Source organism: Gorilla gorilla, chromosome 1, assembly GCF_029281585.2.
Source record: "Gorilla gorilla gorilla isolate KB3781 chromosome 1, NHGRI_mGorGor1-v2.1_pri, whole genome shotgun sequence".
Classification (NCBI taxonomy): domain Eukaryota; kingdom Metazoa; phylum Chordata; class Mammalia; order Primates; family Hominidae; genus Gorilla; species Gorilla gorilla.
This window is the reverse complement of record NC_073224.2, coordinates 222,583,653-222,603,606: the sequence shown is the minus strand read 5'-3', so window position 1 is coordinate 222,603,606 and position 19,954 is coordinate 222,583,653. Positions and strand designations below refer to the sequence as shown.

General features: G+C 48.1%; 1 protein-coding gene across 1 annotated transcript in view; it reads left to right on the top strand.

The window, feature by feature from the left end:
* Positions 1 to 204: 204 nt before the first annotated feature.
* Positions 205 to 19,954, top strand: part of PADI4 (peptidyl arginine deiminase 4) — a 57,131-nt gene continuing 37,381 nt past the window's right edge. Inside the window, exon 1 of the mRNA XM_019036436.3 lies at positions 205 to 322. Within this exon, the coding sequence (XP_018891981.1) occupies positions 231 to 322 (92 nt within the window). The 5' untranslated portion in view covers positions 205 to 230. The remainder of the gene's footprint in view (positions 323 to 19,954) is intronic.

The window sequence follows — 19,954 nt, the reverse complement described above, 5'->3', positions numbered from 1 at the left end:
AAACTGACAGAGCCACCTTGCCACTGGTACCAGCATTGACACCCATCTAGAGGTCTGAGGGGCAGCCCCAGGGCAGAGGAGATTTTGAGAGCCCACATCCCTGACCTGAGTAGGGAGGGGTTGAGCCTCCGGGCCACAGACCACAGGTGCTGACTCATGGCCTCTGCTGGGCGATATAAAGGAACCAGCCCAGGGGCTTCCTACAGCCAGAGGGACGAGCTAGCCCGACAATGGCCCAGGGGACATTGATCCGTGTGGCCCCAGAGCAGCCCACCCATGCCGTGTGTGTGCTGGGCACCTTGACTCAGCTTGACATCTGCAGGTAAGAGGGGGGCCTTCTGGGGTTTTGGAGGCAGGTCAGGAGATGCTGGATGACCCAGTTCTACTGACACAGGAGCATGTGTTTGGCCCAGGCTCTAGGCTCCAGCCTCTGCAGCCACTGCCAGGGGAGTAGCTGGAGAGAGAAGACCCCAGCAGCCCTGGGAAGTGCCAGTCTCATGGCTGTGGGTTCTTTGCCATGTACAAGTGCAAATTCCCCAGGACCATACCACAGATAAATTATTATGGGGCAAACCAGGCCATCCGTCTCCCTGTCTTCATCGAGGCAACAGAAGCTTACAGAGAGTCTGTGACTTGCTCAAGGTCACACAGCAAGTGTGCCCTGGAAGTAAGGTTAGCCCCTGGGCCTCCTGGTTCACAGCACAGTTGATTACCCCACATCTCTTAGCTAAGCCTCCCTCAGTGGGTGCGTAATAGCGTGGGTGGGGATGGCGAAACGGGGCTCTGTGGCGTGGCAGAGACTGAGGTAGGAAGCCTGGACCTGCTGCTGGCTAGCAAGGAGGCCTTGGGCAACTGAGCCTCAGTTTCCTCATCTGTGAAATGGGGATAATACTCACATCATGGGCTGGTTATAGGAATTCAATGTGAAAAAATGTGCAGATGTTGGCTGAGTACTTAGCACAGTGGTGGGCCCATCCTTGGTAGTTTTTATTTACTCATTTAACAAATGCTGTGTGCCATGCTCTGTGGCAGGGTCTGGGTTAAACAAGAGAGTTGAGGAATGCTCTCGGGGAGTGTGCAGGGTCATTGTTGTTATTGTAGAACAGGAATTAAAAGAAATTGTAAAATGTGTAAGCAAAAACTCAGTTCTATGTTACAAAAAAACAATTTTCCCTGGGAAAAAAAGAAGAGCTGGAGTCCCTTAAAAATTAACTGCTTGTGTTTTTGTGGCTAGTGAGCCTTATTGCTCCTCTTTTTCCAGGCATTGTAAAGACCCTGTTTCTCCAGCTGTGCAGCTGCAAGGTCACTAGACAGATAAACTCAAGCTGTAAAAATTTTTTTCCTTAAAAAGTAAAAAATAATATAATGCATGTCTCAATTAAATAACTGTCTTTGTTTCTTGCCTCTATAATATGCTTCCCCCTGCACAGATCTACCCCTGCCCCATGAAATGCTTAAAAGATAACTTAACTCTTTGTTCAGGGCTCAGTCTTTTTAAATGTTAGCCTGACTGAGCCAGTGCATCTAAATAATAAATCCTCCTCAACCCCTCGGTCTCTCTGATTCCTAAATTATCCTGCAACAATTGCTGTTGTCAGGAATAGGAGTGGTTGCCCCTGGCTTCCCCATCCCAGTCTGGGCATCGGTGGCCCTAGAATGGTGCCCATAGGAGTGCCGGGGACATTTCTTTGCAAGTGTCACTTACTGCCTGAGCCCCAGCAGCCAGAGAACAGCAGGAAATGTCGGGATGGTCTCCCAGGGCCACATGGTGGAGGCAGGAGACCAAGAAGTTGGGGAGAAAAGGAAAAAGAAAATCACCTGACATCATTTGAGGCGCCCCCAACTCCTCTGAGAATGGGTGTGGAGGAAATGACAGGGGCTGAAGCTAGCCGAGGGCCTCTCCCAGCATGCCCAGGCTAGCCCTCTACCCAGCGTCCATGAGTAGTAATCAAGATCACAAGTGCTTCCTCTGGCCCTAGAGAGGTGGGTGGACAGCTGGTCAGTGTTGGGCAGAGAGGAGGGCACTGCCCATTTCTCCCAGAAAGGATGGGGACTCCGGAGTTCACAGGGGCCTCTAAATCCTTCTTTTCTCCTCCTTCAGCCACACATTGAGCCTGTCACTCTATCCCCTGAACATCTCACATAACAATGGCTAATATTTACATCACACTTCCTACATTCAACTCATTCAATGGCCTTGGGAGGCAGGTAATGTTGTTATTCCCATTTTACAGAAGAGGAAACAGAGGCTCCAAGAAGTTAAGTAACCCACCTCAAGCCACACAGCTAGTAAGTAGGGGAGCCAGGACTCAACCCAGGCAGCCTGACTCTAGGACCCTCCATTCTCCCCATGGGTCTCCGTTCCAGACCTTCCTGTCACTTCTTATCTGTTCTTAACATAGCCCCAGACAGCACCTACCTCCCATCTCCTGAGCAGCCATCAGCCTCTTCCTGAACCACACAGGTGGGAGGGCCACTCCCTCCTCACCTCCGCCCCTCATATGCATACCTCCATAACTTTGCTCAAGCCATTCTCTCTGTCCCCAAAGTCAGGAACCCAGGAGGCAGAGGTTGCAGTGAGCCAAGATTGGGCTAGTGCACTCCAGCCTGGGTGACAGAGTAAGACTCTGTCTCCAAAAAAAGAGGCAAAAACACCTAACCGAGGGTCACATAAATTAAAGGTGGCAAGCTGGGCACGGTGGCTTATGCCTGTAATCCCAGCACTTTGAGAGGCCAAGATGGGCAAATCACTTGTGGTCAGAATTTCGAGACCAGCCTGGCCAACATGGGGAAACCCCGTCTCTACTAAAAATACAAAAAAATTAAACCGGGCGCAATGGCTCACATCTGTAATCCCAGCACTTTGGGAGGCCGAGGCAGGCGGATCACAAGGTCAGGAGATCGAGACCATCCTGACCAACATGGTGAAACGCCGTCTCTACTAAAAATACAAAAATTAGCCGGGCGTGGTAGCATGCAGCTATAGTCCCAGCTACTTGGGAGGCTGAGGCAGGAGAATCACTTGAACCCAGGAGGCGGACGCTGCAGTGAACCAAGATTGTGCCACTGAACTCCAGCCTGGGCAACATAGTGAGACTCCGTCTCAAAAAAAAAAAAATTAGATGGGAGTAGTGGCACATGCCTGTAATCTCAACTACTCAGGAGGCTGAGGCACAAGAGTTGCTTGAACCTGGGAGGTGGAGGTTGCAGTGAGGCAAGATTGCACCACTGCACTCCAGCAAGGGCAACAGAGTGAGACTCTGTCTCAAAAAAAAAAAAGTTAAAGGTGGCAAAGCCAGGACTGTCTGACCCTAAACCCACCCTGCTTCACAGCACACCCTGCCTCCAAATGCTGTGGAGTGGACTCCCCTGGGCACTGCTCCCTGTGGGCAGAGCTCATTCAACTTCCAAAGGATTTGGTAAAGGCCTAGAAGGGGTGAGGGTCCAGGAGGTGCCAACTGCAAAGGGCAGTGTGCATTCAGAAGCTGCCATCTGTGGTCTCTCTTCTTCCTCCCAGGGTCTCCTTCTTCTTCTTTTTTTTTTTAAACGGAGTCTCGCTCTGTCCAGCCCAGGCTGGAGTGCAGTGGCACGATCTTGGCTCACTGCAAGCTCCACCTCCCGGGTTCACGCAATCCTCCTGCCTCAGCCTCCCTAGTAGCTGGGACTACAGGCGCCTGCCACCATGCCTGGCTAATTTTTTTGTATTTTCAGTAGAGACGGTGTTTCACCGTGTTAGCCAGGATGGTCTCGATCTCCTGACCTCGTGATCCACCCGCCTCGGCCTCCCAAAGTGCTGGGATTACAGGCGTGAGCCACGGCGCCCGGCCGGGTTTCCTTCTGAATAGACCAGTTGGCATGACAGTGGGGAGCCTGGACAAATCTGTTTGTCTCTCTGAGACCCGGTTTACCCATCTGTAAAATGGGAAAATTAACACCCCTTCCTGGGTTACAGCGAAGATTGAATTATATAATGCACACCAAGTGTCTGGCAGAGGGGTCCCCTTTCCAATGCAAATCAAAGAAAATGACTAAAGTGAGTGTCAATCATTTTCAGAGGTTTATTTCCAAGGTTAAGGATGTGCCCAGGAAAAGAATACAGAAAAAGGAAAAATCTGTAGTCCGTGCTTTTTCCTAAATGGGTCTGGGACTTCAATATTTAAAGGGAAAAGAGTGGGAATTGGGCCGGATGCGGTGGCTCACGCCTGTAATCCCAGCACTTTAGGAGACCAAGGAGGGTGGATCACCTGAGGTCAGGAGTTCGAAACCAGCCTGGACAACATGGTGAAACCCCATCTCTACTAAAAATACAAAAATTAGCCAGGCGTGGTGGCAGATGCTTGTAATCCCAGCTACTCAGGAAGCTGAGGCAAGAGAATCACTTGAACCCAGGAGGCGGAGGTTGCAGTGAGCCAAGATTGCACCATTGCACTCCAACCTGGGCAACAAGAGTGAAACTCCGCCTCAAAAAAAAAAAAAAAAAAAAAAGTGGGTATTGGGGCAAAGAGGAAGAAAGAAAAAAAAGATGGGTAGATAAGAGGTAAGTGGTTGCATTGAGTCTTTGATCAGCTTTCACTGAATACATTTTCCGTGTGAGGTGGGGAGAGGAATAGTCACTTATGCCTTGAGCTCAGTGAATCTATATTGTCACAAATGATAAACATAGAGCAAAGGAAGAAATCAAATATGCATTTGTTGCAGGTAAGCAGAGGGATAACTTTGATTTCTGTCCTTTGTTCCATGCCTGTGAAGATAAGCTATTAACTTACATTGTCAGGGTAAAATTCAACAGAATTGGTTCACAGGAAAGATCTTAGGGCTCACAAGGAATTTCCTTGTTGGCAAATTGTGAGGGAGATATGTAGCTTTTTTTTTTTTTTTTTTTTTAATCTTTGTAGCTATCTTATTTAGAAACAAAATGGGGCTGGGCACGGTGGCTCACGCCTGTAATCCCAACACTTTAGGAGGCTGAGGCGGGCAGATCATGAGGTCAAGGGATCGAGACCATCCTGGCCAACTTGGTGAAACCCCGTCTCTACTAAAAATACAAAAATTAGCTGAGCATGGTGGCGTGCGCCTGTAGTCCCAGCTACTCAGGAGGGTGAGGCAAGATAATCGCTTGAACCTGGGAGGCGGAGGTTGCAGTGAGCAGAGATGGCACCACTGCCCTCCAGCCTAAGCGACAGAGCGAGACTCTGCCTCAAAAAAAAAAAAAAGAAAGAAAGAAACAATGGGGCCAGGCGTGGTAGCTCATGCCTGTAATCCCAACACTTTGGGAGGCTGAAGTGGGCGGATCACTTGAGGTTAGGAGTTCAAGACCAGCCTAGCCAACATGGTGAAACCCCATCTCTACTAAAAATACAAAAACTTAGCCAAGCGTGGTGGTGCATGCCTGTAATCCCAGCTACTCGGGAGGCTGAGGCACGAGAATTGCTTGAACCTGGGAGGCGGAGGCTGCAGTGAGCCAAGATCATGCCACTGTACTCCAGCCTGGGCGACAGTGCAAGACCTTGTCAAAAAAAAAAAAAAAAAAAAAAGGAAGGAAGGAAGGAAGGCAGGCAAGAAGGAAAGAAGGAAAGAAAGAAAGAAAATGGGAGGCAGATTTGCATGACCCAGTTCCTAGCTTGACTTTCCCTTTGGCTTAGTGAGTTTGGGGTCCTGAGATTTATTTTCCTTTGACAGCAGCGAGGACTGCATGAGCCTGTGTGTGTGAGAGTGGCAGACACTGCATGCCACCCTCATGGGGGTGGTTGGTCAGGAGATGGCGGATGCTGGAGTTGGAGGAATGATGTCACTGTCTGGGGCTCAAGCTCCCAGTGCTGGCTGTATGGAGGGTATTGGAAGTTAGAAGAAGATTCAGCTCTGGATGGTCTTATGATAACACATGTGGGTCACACGCTTGAGGGCATGCACACACCTGGTGTGAACCCCCAGATGTTTATGAAAGTTCCTTGTTTAGGAGCTGAGAACATCTGGAACACAGCCAGAGGAAGCACACTCATCTTAGAATCGAATCCCAGTGGCCCAGTTCCCAGCTGGCCCTTACCTCTCTGAGCCTCAGTTTCCCCATCTAGCAGAGAGAGTGGCTATAAAGGTGCCAGACCCACCCGTTTGGGCCCTTCTCCCTTCCCCTCTTGAGGAAGCCACATGGGACAGAGGGGGCTGAGGCGGACCTAGCCCCTCGGTCCACCTGCTGTGTGCCCCTCAGCCTCCATTGTCTTTTGAGCCCCTTATTCATCTTCTTGGTGGACCAGACACATGGCGTGTCCCTCTCCTGTCCCCATCCTCTGACCACAGTGCCCAGGCAGTTGGAAGGCCTGGCTTATCACTGAGGCTTTGAGAGAATGAAGGAAAACAACAGCACACAGAACCAAGAGAATGAGCCTCCAGGCTTTGGCAGAGAAACAAGAGCCTTGGTTAAGTTTTGGTTCGGCCAGGTAGGTGTATCATAAATGGAGGCACCTGAGCAGAAAGGCAGCAGAGCCACTGGGGCATCTCCTGGCCGGGAACTGCCCCCTGGGCTGAGCTGTCTGCTGCTTCATTTATTGTTATTATTAGTAGCCGTCCCATACTGAGCAGTTACCACATGCCGGGCCCTCCAAACCTTGCAACCACCCAGGAAGCAGGTCGACGTGATTCCCATTTTACAGAGAAGGAAGCTGAGGCCCAGGAAAGGTCAGTGGCTAGGCCAAGGTCACAGAGCCTGTCAGAAGCAGCCCAAGGTCATTGCCTCTCTCACTCCCTTCGAGGCTGCCTGCTGCTCCTGGCCTGGCCTGGGAGACATTTCCTGTGGGCAGCTGAACCACTCCACCCCAGCTGGTCTGCAGGAGAGTATCTGATCCCAAACTGCTCCAACCAGCTGGTGATGGCTGAGTGCAAAACCACAAGCACATGCTGTGCCCTGGCTGGCTGGTATAGACAGACTGGCCTGCTGCGGTATGTGGTGTGTTGGGAATTCGTATGTTCCGTTCACACTGACCCTGGCAATCTCCCCGAGGCCCAGGTCAGTGCCACCCGGGGTGATGACAACCCAGCCATCCTGCTCCCCACCCCCGTCAGCATGGGAACCAGGCTGGGAGCAGGTGGGAAAGCCACTACCTGAGCTGAGGGGACAGGCAGGGACAGCCATGGCTTGAGTTTAGCAGATGTAGAATGACATCCTTGTCAAGGAGGACTGGGGGGAGTCCACAAGGGAACCCCAGATTTTCCACCTTGTCCCATCCACCTTTGTCCTCAGCACAAGGTCTGGTACACAGTGAGGGGTGAGTGAGTGCGTGGTGATTGATTGATTGAATGAACGAATGAAGGAATGAGTGTGTGTTTTAAGGGAAACTATGCCTGTCACACAGGAGGTGCTATTTAAGTGTTTGTTGAGTGAATGAAAGAAAGTTGAGAGCAGGAAGGGTGTCATTCCTCTTTGCATCCCCTATAATGTGTGGGACGTACTTGGCACTCAGTTATCATGAAATCTTTTTGCAACAACAGCAGGCGGAGGATAAAAGGGAAAGAGAAAAATTGAGAGGGAGATGGAGAGAAAGAGAACATACTCAGAAACATTCCACCATCCTGACATCAGCCACTACCATCCCTTACAGCGCAGGAGCCCCTACATCCCAGGCCACTGGGACATGGTTTTTTGCTTCCATGGCCCTTCAGGAAGGACCCCCAACACTGGCTCCTTTGGTCAAAGACTGCAGAGTGAGTTCAACAGGAGAGAGAGAAGGGGAGGAGCAAGTAAAAGAAAACTTTCTAAAAATCGGTGCCTGCTGTGACCCACACCCTTTTCTCATACCTTCCCTTGTAGCCCTGGGAAAGAGGAATTCTTCCTTTCCATTTTTGGAGAAAATTCTGGGATCCTACACTGGGTTCCCATTCAGGGGCTGCTCTCTCAACCCCCAGTCCCCACCCACGGTGACCTCACAGCCCCCAGGGCTACACCTGTCACTTGAACCTGGCTGCCTCCCTGATGACCCACAGCTCTGCCCTGACCCCTCCTCTCTCGGCCCCTATCCACAGGGTGCCTCCACCCAGATGGCCCAGGAAAAACAAAACCAGCCTGGCTGCCTGCCTTTTCCTCCTCCTGATGAGGAGGCTGCCACCCCCATCTTCCCATTTATGTCAATAACACTCCTGGCTGGATGCAGTGGCTCACGCCTATAATCCCAACACTTTGGGAGGCCAAGGTGGGCTGATCACATGAGGCCAGAAGTTTGAGACCAGCCTGGTCAACATGGCGAAACCCCGTCTCTACTAAAAATACAAAAATTAGCTGGGCATGGTGGTACATGTCTGTAGTCTCAGCTACTAAGGAGGCTGAGGCAGGAGAATCATTTGAACCTGTGAGGTGGAGGTTGCTGTGAGCCGAGATCACACCACTGCACTCCAGCCTGGGTGACAGAGCAAGACTCTGTCTCAAAAATAAATAAATAGCCAGGCGCGGTGGCTCACGCCTGTAATCCCAGCACTTTGGGAGGCTGAGGTGGGCAGATCACGAGGTCAGGAGATCGAGACCATCCTGGCTAACACAGTGAAACCCTGTCTCTACTAAAAATACAAAAAAATTAGCTGGGCGCCTGTAGTCCCAGCTACTTGGGAGGCTGAGGCAGGAGAATGGCATGAACCTGGGAGGTGGAGCTTGCAGTGAGCCAAGATCGCACCACTGCACTCCAGCCTGGGTGACAGAGTGAGACTCTGTCTCAAAATAAATAAATAAATAAATTAACTAATTAATTAAAATAAATAAATAAATAAAATAACACCCCTGCCCAAAAACAACCCCCCCATCCGTCTCCCCTGCCCCGCACCCAACTTCTATCTGTAGCTGCATTTCAGCCGGGCATTCAGTAGAAGCTGTGGCACTGCATGACTGGGGCAGAGCCTCAGTGTGCTCATCTGTAAAATGGGAAGAGGGATGCCTGCCTCACAGTAGCAAGACCTCATAGTGCTGCCGTGAATGTTCAGCCGATGAGACAGTGTGTGTAGAATGCCAGGCTCACAGTAGCTCTCAACAGATACCAGTGTATGCATTCTTTCCAGCCTCAGTTTCTTCATTTGTAGAAGGGGAACTCCAATAGTACCTATGTCGCAGAGTTGTCATGGAGATGCCTGTAGAGACGGGGTTTAGCCATGTTGCCCAGGCTGGTCTCAAACTTATGGACTCAAGCAATCCACCTGCCTCAGCTTCCCAAAGTGCTAGGGTTACAGGCATGAGCCACCATGCCTGGCTGTGCGTATGGCTTTTCTGCATAAGAAAATAGCAATAACAATGCATGCCACAGACATAATGCCGACGGAGTCTCGCTCTTGTTGCCTAGGCTGGAGTGCAATGGTGAGATCTTGGCTCACTGCAATCTCCACCTCCCAGGTTCAAGCAATTCTCCTGCCTCAGCCTCCTGAGTAGCTGGGATTACAGACACCCACCACCACACCTGGCTAATTTTTTTGTATTTTTAGTAGAGACGGGGTTTCACCATGTTGGCCAGGCTGGTCTCGAACTCCTGACCTCGTGATCCGCCCGTCTCGGCCTCCCAAAGTGCTGGGATTACAGGCTTGAGCCACCATGCCTGGCCATCATAATGCTTTATTTATTCTGTCCTGTGCATCATGGCATGGTTCCCTCAGATTCCACTCAAAAATCAGGGTAATTCAGCAAACTCGTATTAGCATCTTCTTTGGCAGTGGTTCTCACACTTGAGTGTGTATCAAAAGCATCTGGAGAGCGTGTTAAAACACAGATTGCCGCCGGGCACTGTGGCTTACGCCTGTAATCCCAGCACTTTGGGAGGCCAAGGCAGGAGGATCACTTGAGGCCAGGAGTTCGAGACCAGCCTGGGAAACATACTGAGACTCTCATCTCTATAAAAATGTTTTTTAAATTAGCTGGATGTGGTAGTGTGTGCCTGTAGTCCCAGCTACTCAGGAGGCTGAGGCCGGAGGATTGCTTGAGCCCAGGAGTTCAAGTCTGCCGTGAGCCATGATTGTGCCTCTGCATTCCAGCAAGACCTCCTCTCAGAAAAACCAAAACAAACAAAAAACACACACTTCTGGGCCCCACTCCTAGAGTTTCCAACTCAGTAAGTCTGAGTGGAGCCCAAGAATCTGCATTTTTAACAAATTCCCCAGTGAGGCAGATGCTGCTGTTCCGAAGACCACACTTTGGGAAGCATTGGTCTTTAGGAAGTGCTGGATGCTGGGCACAGCAGGGTGGCACCAATGCAGAGAAAGAGGTAGTCGTGATGTGGCAGGAATGGCACCAGGCTGAGCTGCAAGAGGACCCAGACCTGCCATTATCAGCCAGCACCCAGATACGTCACTTTGCCTCTCTGAACCTGTTTTCTCATCTGTAAAAGAATAACAATGGCTCACTCATAGGATCATTGTGAAAACAAAGGTTAATGGCCACACAGAGAAAGGTGACTAGCTTGTCATCTGCTGCAGGCATGTGAACACCAACTCAGGCAACAGTGTCAGGACGGGAGAAGGTGCCAAGACCGAAATGTCACTGAGGATGACAGAAATTCTAAATGTCAAACTCCCAAACGGAGGCGGGGAGAATAACCTGACTGCTGAGTGTGTCTTAATGTCTTGATCAGACTTCCCGTGACTTTGAGCTCTGAATAAACATTTTTATATTTTCACCTTTTGCCGTTCATATGCACACAAGGCGAAAATTGGCATGCTGATTTTTTTTCTTTTTTTTTTTTTGAGATGGAGTCTCGCTCTATCGCCCAGGCTGGAGTGCAGTGGCGCGATCTTGGCCCACTGCAAACTCCACCTCCCGGGTTCATGCCATTCTCTTGCCTCAGCCTCCCGAGTAGCTGGGACTACAGGCACCCGCCACAATGCCCGGCTAATTTTTTTTGTATTTTTAATAGAGATGGGGTTTCACCATGTTAGCCAGGATGGTCTCGATCTCCTGACCTTGTGATCCACCCGCCTTGGCCTCCCAAAGTGCTGGGATTACAGGCGGGAGCCACTGTGCCCAGCCTTTTTTTTTTTCTTTTCGTGGAGACAGGGTCTTGCTATTTTGCCCAGGCTGGTAGAAAGCAGTCTTCCCACCTCAGCCTCCCAAAATGCTGGGATTACAGGCAGGAGCCATCGTGCCTGGCCAGCATACTAACTTTTAAAAAAATCTACTACCACATGCCCCTTGCTTCTTCCTTTTTCTTAGGAAGATGCTGATTTTGGTTCAAGTGTTTTTTTGATTGTCTGCCACTTTTCCAGACCTCAGCCATCATAACACTCAAGAGTACAGGGTTTTACCTAGGATCAAGAGAGAGACAGAGGCATGGCGTGGTGGCTCATGTCTGTAATCCCAGCACTTTGGAAGGCCAAGATGGGAGGATCCCTTGAGCCCAGGAGTTCAAGACCAGTCTGGAGATAAGGAGACTCCATCTCTACAAACAATAATTATTTTAAAATTAGCCAGGGGTGATGACATGTACCTGTGGTCCCAGCTACTCAGGAGGCTGAGGTGGAAGGGTCACTTCAGCCTGGGAGGTTGAGTTGCAGTGCACTGTGCTTAAAAAAAAAAGAGAGAGAGAGAGACATTCAAAGACAGAGAGTGTATTAGTTTCCTATTTGTTAAAAGAAACACAAGACAAATTAAATTTAACAGCTTAGTGGAGCAAAGAACCATTAGTGAATCAGGCAGCCCCCTTTACCCAAACCAGAATAGGTTCAGAAAGACTCAGGAGCTGCCACATGGTTGAACAATTTTACGGACAGAAAAACGAAAGTGACCCACAGAGCACAGAAGCGAGGCTCAGAAACAGCTGGATTGACTACAGCTCGGCATCGGCCTCATTTGAACATGGTTTGAACAGTTGGCTGCCTGAGATCAGCCAAAACAGTGCTTGGTATAAAAGTAGGTCACGGGCTGTTTACACCTCCAGTTAGGTTACAGTTTACTATGTACGAAAAAACCTTTCAGCCGAACTTAAAATACCTAAGGAGGCAGCTATGGGGCAAACTTAATATAACATTGCTGCTGTAACAAATCACTACAAACTTAGTGACTTCAAACAGCACAAATTTATTACTTACCAGTTTGCAAGATCAGAAGTCCAAAAAATGAATCTTACTTGGCTTAAAATCAAGGTGTCGGCAAGGCTGTATTCCTTCTGGAAGCTCCAGGGGCGAACCCATTCCTTGCAGCTTCTAGAGGTGCCCGCATTCCTTGGCTTGTGGGCCCTTCCAGCAACAGCATCACTCTGATCTGCGCTACCATCACCACAGTTTCCCTGACTCAGACCCTCCTGCCTCTCTCTTATAAAGACCTTTGTATTACTGGAAAGTGGTCCCAATCCAGACCCCAAGAGAGGGTTCTTGAATTTTGCCCAAGAAAGAATTCAAGGTGAATCCATAAAGTGAAAGCAAGTTTATTAAGAACGCAAAGGAATAAAAGAATGGCTACTCCATAGACAGAGCAGTCCCAAAGGCTGCTGGTTGCCCATTTTTATGGTTATTTCTTGATTATATGCTAAACAAGGGGAGGATTATTCATGAGTTTTCAGGGTAAAGGGTGGGCAATTCCCTGAACTGAGGGTTCCTCCACTTTTTAGACCATATAGGGTAACTTCCAAGCGTTGCCATAGTATCCGTAAACTGTCATGACGCTGGTGGGAGTGTCTTTTAGCATGCCAATGTATTATGATTAGTGTATAACGAGCAGTGAGGACGACCAGAGGTCACTCTCGTCATCATCTTGGTTTTGGTGGGGTTTGGCCAGCTTCTTTACTGTCACCTGTTTTATCAGCAAGGCCTTTATGACCTGTATCTTGTGCTGACCTCCTATCTCATCCTGTGACTTCGAATGCCTAACTTACTGGGAATGAAACCCAGCAGATCTCAGCCTTACTTTACGCAACCCCTATTCAACATGGAGTTGCTCTGGTTCAAATGCCTCTGACACTTGTGGTTACATTGGGCCCATCTGGCTAATCTAGGATAATCTCCCCATCTCAAGATCGTTAACTTAATCACATTTGCAAGTTTCCTTTTCTGTGTAAGGTAACATATTCACAGGTTTGGGGGACTAGGGTGTGGTCATCTTTGGGAGACCATTGTTCTGCCTACCACAGAGGGCTGATCTCATTTTGAGGAAGAAATCCCTTTTGGTTGGAGTGATAAAGGGAGGATTCAATGGCAGAGAACCCACTGAGATGGGCCTTCGGGGCTGGATTGGATTCTGCTAGAAGGATGTGGGAAGGGAGAGCCCTCCAGATGAGGGGCAGGTGAGAAGCAAAGCACGGGAGATTGGAAAGTGGGGGGCAGGTGCAGGGAACTGTGGGCCATTCAGTCTGACCATAGCACAGGGAGAGCAGCACGGGGGACCACTGGGGGCCAGGCCAGGGCCCACCCTCACTCTCTTTATGAAGCAGAGAGCCAATATACCTAACTCTTGAGTTTGGGAAAGTGACTTCACCTCTCTGTGCCTCAGTTTACTCATCTGTAAAATGAACAGTACCCGCCTTACAGGCTAGTGGTGAGAACCCAACTAGTTAACGTGTGGAAAGACTGTGAACAGTGCCTGGAGCAGAGTAAATTGCCTGTAAGTAATTGCTGTCATTTAAGAATGGGAAATTGACTTCGTGAGGGTAGAATGAGAGCCCAAGCCAGGGTGGGCAGGAGATGGAATGAAATCTCCTCTTCTGTCTACTTCAGACCTCTTAGGTTCTTCAAAGGCTATGTCAAATTCCATCTCCTGAAGGATCAACATCAGAATATTAGTGATTGTCTTGTAAATCAATGAAAATGACCAAGACGAGTGTCAATCATTTTAGAAGATTTATTTGCCAAAGTTAAGGACCCGTGTCTGGGAGGCAGGTCCATGCCCTTCTCTGAAGATGATTTTGAGGCCTTGGATATTTAAAGGAGAAAGGGCGGATAATGGAAGAAGATGAAGAAATTTTTTTAATGTGTGGGTGGATAAGAGACAAACAGTTGCATCCTTTTGAGTCTTTGATCAGCCTTTTACTGAAAACACAATTTTCGTGTGAGGCAAGGTAGAGGAGTAGTCACTTATGCATTCATCTAGCTCAGTGAATCTGCATTTTTACATGAGATTACATAAATATAGCAGAGAGGAAGCAATTACATATGCATTTGTCTCAGGGGAGCAGAGGGATGACTTTGAGTTCTGTCCTTTGTCCTGTACCTGTAAAGATAAGCTCTGTCCTTTGCCCTGTACCTGTAAAGATAAGCTATCAGCTGGGCATGGTGGCTCACGCCTGTAATCCCAACACTTTGGGAGGCCAAGGCAGGTGGATCACCTGAGGTCAGGAGTTTGAGACCAGCCTGACCAATATGGTGAGACCCTATCTCTACTAAAAATACAAAAAATTAGCCGGGAGTGGTGGCATGCACCTGTAGTCCCAGCTACTTGGGAGGCTGAGACAGGAGAATTGCTTGAACCTGGGAGGCGGAGGCTGCAGTGAGCTGAGATTGCACCACTGCACTCTAGCCTAGGTGACAGAGTGAGACTCCATCTCAAAAAAAAAAAAAAAAAAAAAAAAAAGATAAGCTATAAATGTACAATTGCTAGGGAGAAATTCAACAGAACTGTTTCAGGGTAAAGATCTTTGGGGCCCACAGGGAATTTCCTTGTGGGCCAATTGTAAGGGAAGTATGTAGCTTTTTATCTTTATAGTTATTTTATTTATGAACCATGAGAGGCAGGTTTGAGGGACCCAGTTCCCAGGACTCTTCCTTTTGGCTTAGTGAGTTTGGGGTCCCAAAATGTATTTTCCTTTCACAGTCTGTAAGTGGTAAGATTCATTTTCTTCTAGGCAATTTATGTCTTCTTCCCTCCCTTCCTTCTTTCTTTCCTTCTTCTTTCTCTTTTTCTCTCTTTCTCCCCTTCTCCCCCTCCCACTTCTTCTTTCTTCTGGTATACTGTATTAGCTATCTATACTGTGTAACAAATTGTCCCAAAACTTAGTGGCTCAAAATGATAACATTTATTATATCATAATTTCTATAGGTTAGCAATCCAGTATGGTTTAGCTGGGTTCTTTGCTTCAAGGTTTCTCATAATCAAGGTATTGGTAGAGCCGTAGTCATGCTAAGGCTCCACCAGGGAAGGTGACACTTCCAAGCCCACTCATATGGCTGTTGGTAGGATTCAGGGCCTTGCAGGGTGTTGGAACCTCAGTTCCTCCCTGGCTGTTGGCTGGAAGCCTCCCTCAGTTTCCTGCCATGTTGGCCTCTCCATAGCTCACAAAATGGCAGCTTGCTTCATCAAGGTGAGCAAGCCAAGAAGGCAAGAGACAGGCAGAGAGAGAGACAGAGAGAGAATTCTATTGTAACCTTATGACAGAAGTGATATTCCAGCACTTTTACCATTTTCCATTGGTTAGAAGGAAGTCAGTAAGTCCAGCCCATACTCAAGGGGAGAGAATTACACAAGGGCATGAACAGCAGAGACGGGAATTATTGGGGACCATCTTAGAAGTCTGTCCACCATATACTTTTCCTGTATTTTCCTAATTCTTTATAATGAATACATATAACTCTTAATATAGAGACAAATATTCAATACAAAGATAAAAATAGAAAATGTAATCCTAAGCCAGGTACTGTGATTCATGCCTGTAATCCCAGCACTTTGGGAGGCCAAGGCGGCAGATCACTTAAGTCTGGGGGTTCAAGACTAGCCTGCATGACATGGCAAAACCCCATCTCTACAAAAATACAAAAATCAGCTGGGTGTGATGGTGCACGCCTGTAGTCCTGGCTACTTGGGAGGCTGAGATGAGAGGCTAGCTTAAGCCCAGGAGGCAGAGGTTGCAGTGAGCTGAGATCACACCACTACACTCCAGCCTGGGCAACAGAGTGAGATCTCACCTCAAAAAACAAGCAAACAAACAACAACAACAACAACAACAAACAAACAAACAAACAAAAAACACATGTAATCCTAAGTGTTTCTGTGACCTTATGTGGACGGAGTTCTGCCTCTCTAGGGATTGTCCACTGTGAATCCACTATAATTTATTAGCTATTCTTTTGTGGGTATTTAGACCATGTTTCATTGTTCACATTACAGAAAGGGCTGCTCTGAACTTTCTTGAACATGTCTCCTAGTGAACACATGAAAGAGATTCTCCAGAGTATCTGCCTAGAAGTCAAATTGCTGGGTTTGGGGTTGGCTAATAACACCAAGTTGGGTTTTTTTTTTTTTTTTTTGCAAAATGGTTAATTTCACACTCCAGTAAGCAGTGTGTTAGAGTTTCTGTTGAATCGTGTCATTTTATAGTTATTTTTCACCAATTGAGTGGGTATAAAACCCTATTTCTTTATGGTGCTGACCTTTTCATTCTCTTACTTATTAGTAAGGTGAAGTGCCTCTTCATGTTTTCATGTTGATTTGCCTAAGTTCTTTAAATAGTCTGCATGCTAAGCCTTTGTTGGTTTTATGTTGTGAATATATTCTCCTTACATTGTGCTTGTCTTTTTACTTTATATTGTCTTTTGATTAACAGAATTTATTTTCTTTTTTAATTTTTAAATTGATGTTAATTTTTTAAAAAATAGAGACAGGTCTCACTATGTTGCCCTGGCTGGCCTTGAACTCCTGGCTCAAGTGATCTTCCCACCTTGGCCTCCCAAAGCACTGGGATTAAAGGTGTGAGCCACTGCACCTGGCCTATTTATTTACATCTAGTTGAATTTTTTGATCTTTTCCTTCAGGTTTACTGGTTTTGAGTCTTGTTTCAGAGAAAGCATAAATATGTTATCCTGTATCCTCTTTTAGAGATTCAAAGTTCTGACTTTCACATTTAAGTCTTTATCTCCCTCCAGCTGATTTTTGTGTATGGTGTGAGGCTGGGATCAATTTAATTATTTTTCCAATTTAGTATTTTCTGTATGAATGAGCAATTGCTCCAGCAACATTTGTGATATAGTCTCTACTACCTCCAGCCATCTGCAAGCCTATTTCTGTCATAGATCAAGTTGTATCTCCTTTAAGTTTTATCCTTCCTTTGTCTTGGCCTGAGCCATTAAAACCCCATCTTAAGTTCCATGGCTTTATAGGAAGTCTTATACCTGGTTGAGAAAGTGCCTCACCTTTTACTACTTTCCTTTACAAGTACCTTGACCAACTTAGTTCCTGGATTTCTCGTGTAGATTTAAAAATCAACTTGTCAAGTTCCATGAGAAACCCTAAAATTCCATTGAATATATAAATCCATTGGAGAGAATTCATACTTTTATGGCAATAAGCCTTCCTAACCATATACATAGTATTTCTATTTATTTGGATCTTCTCTAATGGCTTTCAATAAAGTTTGAATATTGTCTTCATAAAAATCTTACACGTTTTGCTAGATTTATCCTAGGTACTTTACAGTATTTTTTCCTTTTGTAAATTATATCAGTTTTTTAAAAATTGTTTTCTTCTTGAAGAAATGGTTTGCTAGAAAAAAAGAAAAATATTTGTTTCCTATTTATTGCTGATGTATAGAAATGTAATTTATTTTTTCCTCTTTATTAGTCACCTTATTAAACTTTTGTCTTTTTATTTATTTTTAATGTTTAAAAAAGTTTAATTCACTCTTTTGGGGTTTGCAGACAACTGTATTTTCTGTCAATATTGGCAGTTTTTTTCTTACTTTTCACTCTATATCTTTTACTTTATGTCTTTTTTTCTCTTGCTGCAGTGGTTAGAATCATCCACACGATGTCAAAAAGATGTGACTTTTTGATCCCTACCACGTTCCTGATTTTTTTTTTTTTTTAATTGATCATTCTTGGGTGTTTCTCGCAGAGGGGGATTTGGCAGGGTCATAGGACAATAGTGGAGGGAAGGTCAGCAGATAAACAAGTGAACAAAGGTCTCTGGTTTTCCTAGGCAGAGGACCCTGCGGCCTTCCGCAGTGTTTGTGTCCCTGGGTACTTGAGATTAGGGAGTGGTGATGACTGTTAACGAGCATGCTGCCTTCAAGCATCTGTTTAACAAAGCACATCTTGCACCGCCCTTAATCCATTTAACCCTGAGTGGACACAGCACATGTTTCAGAGAGCACAGGGTTGGGGGTAAGGTCATAGATCAACAGGATCCCAACGCAGAAGAATTTTTCTTAGTACAGAACAAAATGAAAAGTCTCCCATGTCTACTTCTTTCTACACAGACACAGCAACCATCTGATTCCTCAATCTTTTCCCCACCTTTCCCCCTTTTCTATTCCACAAAACCTCCATTGTCATCATGGCCCGTTCTCAATGAGCTGTTGGGTACACCTCCCAGACGGGGTGGTGGCCGGGCAGAGGGGCTCCTCACTTCCCAGTAGGGGCGGCCGGGCAGAGGCGCCCCTCACCTCCCGGACGGGGCGGCTGGCCGGGCGGGGGGCTGACCCCCCCACCTCGCTCCCAGACGGGGCGGCTGGCCGGGCGGGGGGCTGAGCCCCCCACCTCCCTCCCGGACGGGGCGGCTGGCCGGGTGGGGGGCTGACCCCCACCTCCCTCCCGGACGGGGTGGCTGCCGGGCGGAGACGCTCCTCACTTCCCAGACGGGGTGGCTGCCGGGCAGAGGCGCTCCTCACTTCTCAGACTGGGCGGCTGCCAGGCGGAGGGTCTCCTCACTTCTCAGACGGGGCGGCCGGGCAGAGACGCTCTTCACCTCCCAGACGGGGTCACGGCCGGGCAGAGGTGCTCCTCACATCCCAGACGGGGCGGCGGGGCAGAGGCGCTCCCCACATCTCAGACGATGGGCAGCTGGGCAGAGACGCTCCTCACTTCCTAGATGGGATGGTGGCCGGGAAGAGGCGCTCCTCACTTCCTAGGTGGGATGGCGGCCAGGCAGAGACGCTCCTCACTTTCCAGACTGGGCAGCCAGGCAGAGGGGCTCCTCATATCCCAGACGATGGGCGGCCAGGCAGAGACGCTCCTCACTTCCCAGACGGGGTGGCGGCCGGGCAGAGGCTGCAATCTTGGCACTTTGGGGGGCCAAGGCAGGCGGCTGGGAGGTGGAGGTTGTAGCGAGCCAAGATCATGCCACTGCACTCCAGCCTGGGCACCACTGAGCACTGAGTTAACGAGACTCCGTCTGCAATCCCAGCACCTCGGGAGGCCGAGGCTGGCGGATCACTGGCAGTTAGGAGCTGGAGACCAGCCCGGCCAACACAGCGAAACCCCGTCTCCACCAAAAAAATACGAAAACCAGTCAGGCGTGGCAGCGCGCGCCTGCAATCGCAGGCACTTGGCAGGCTGAGGCAGGAGACTCAGGCAGGGAGGTTGCAGTGAGCCAAGATGGCAGCAGCACAGTCCAGCTTCCGCTGGGCATCAGAGGGAGACCATGGAAGAGAGGGAGAGGGAGACCGTGGGGAGAGGGAGACGGACAGGGAGAGGGAGAGAAGGAGAGAGGGAGAGAGGGAGAGAGAGAGAGGGAGAGGGAGAGGCTTTTTTTTTTTTTTTTTTAAACAGAGTCTCACTCTGTTACGAAGGCTGGAGTGCAATGGCACAATCTTGACTCACTGCAACCTCTGCCTCCCAGGTTGAAATGATTCTCATGCCTCAGCCTCCCCAGTAGCTGAGATTACAGACGTGCACTACCCAGTTAATTTTTGTATTTTTAGTAGAGACAGGGTTTCGCCACGTTGGCCAGGCTGGTCTCCAACTCCCGACCTCATGGGATCTGCCCACCTCAGCTTCCCAAAGTTCTAGGATTACAGGCATGAGCCACTGCACCCAGCCCCATGTTTCTGACTTTAAAGGGAAGGTTTTCACATTTTCCCTGTTAAACAGGACGTTCTCTGTGGGTCTTTTGTTAACCTTTTATCAACTATCTACAGAAAAAAAAAAATCTGCTTTATCTTCAGTAATATTTCTTTTGCTTTCCTAATATTTTTTCTCTTGATCAATGTTGCCAGAGATTTGTCAGTTTTATTGGTCTATTCTAAGAACCAACTTTTGGCTTTATTGATTTGTGTTATTATTTCACAGATTTCTTCCAACT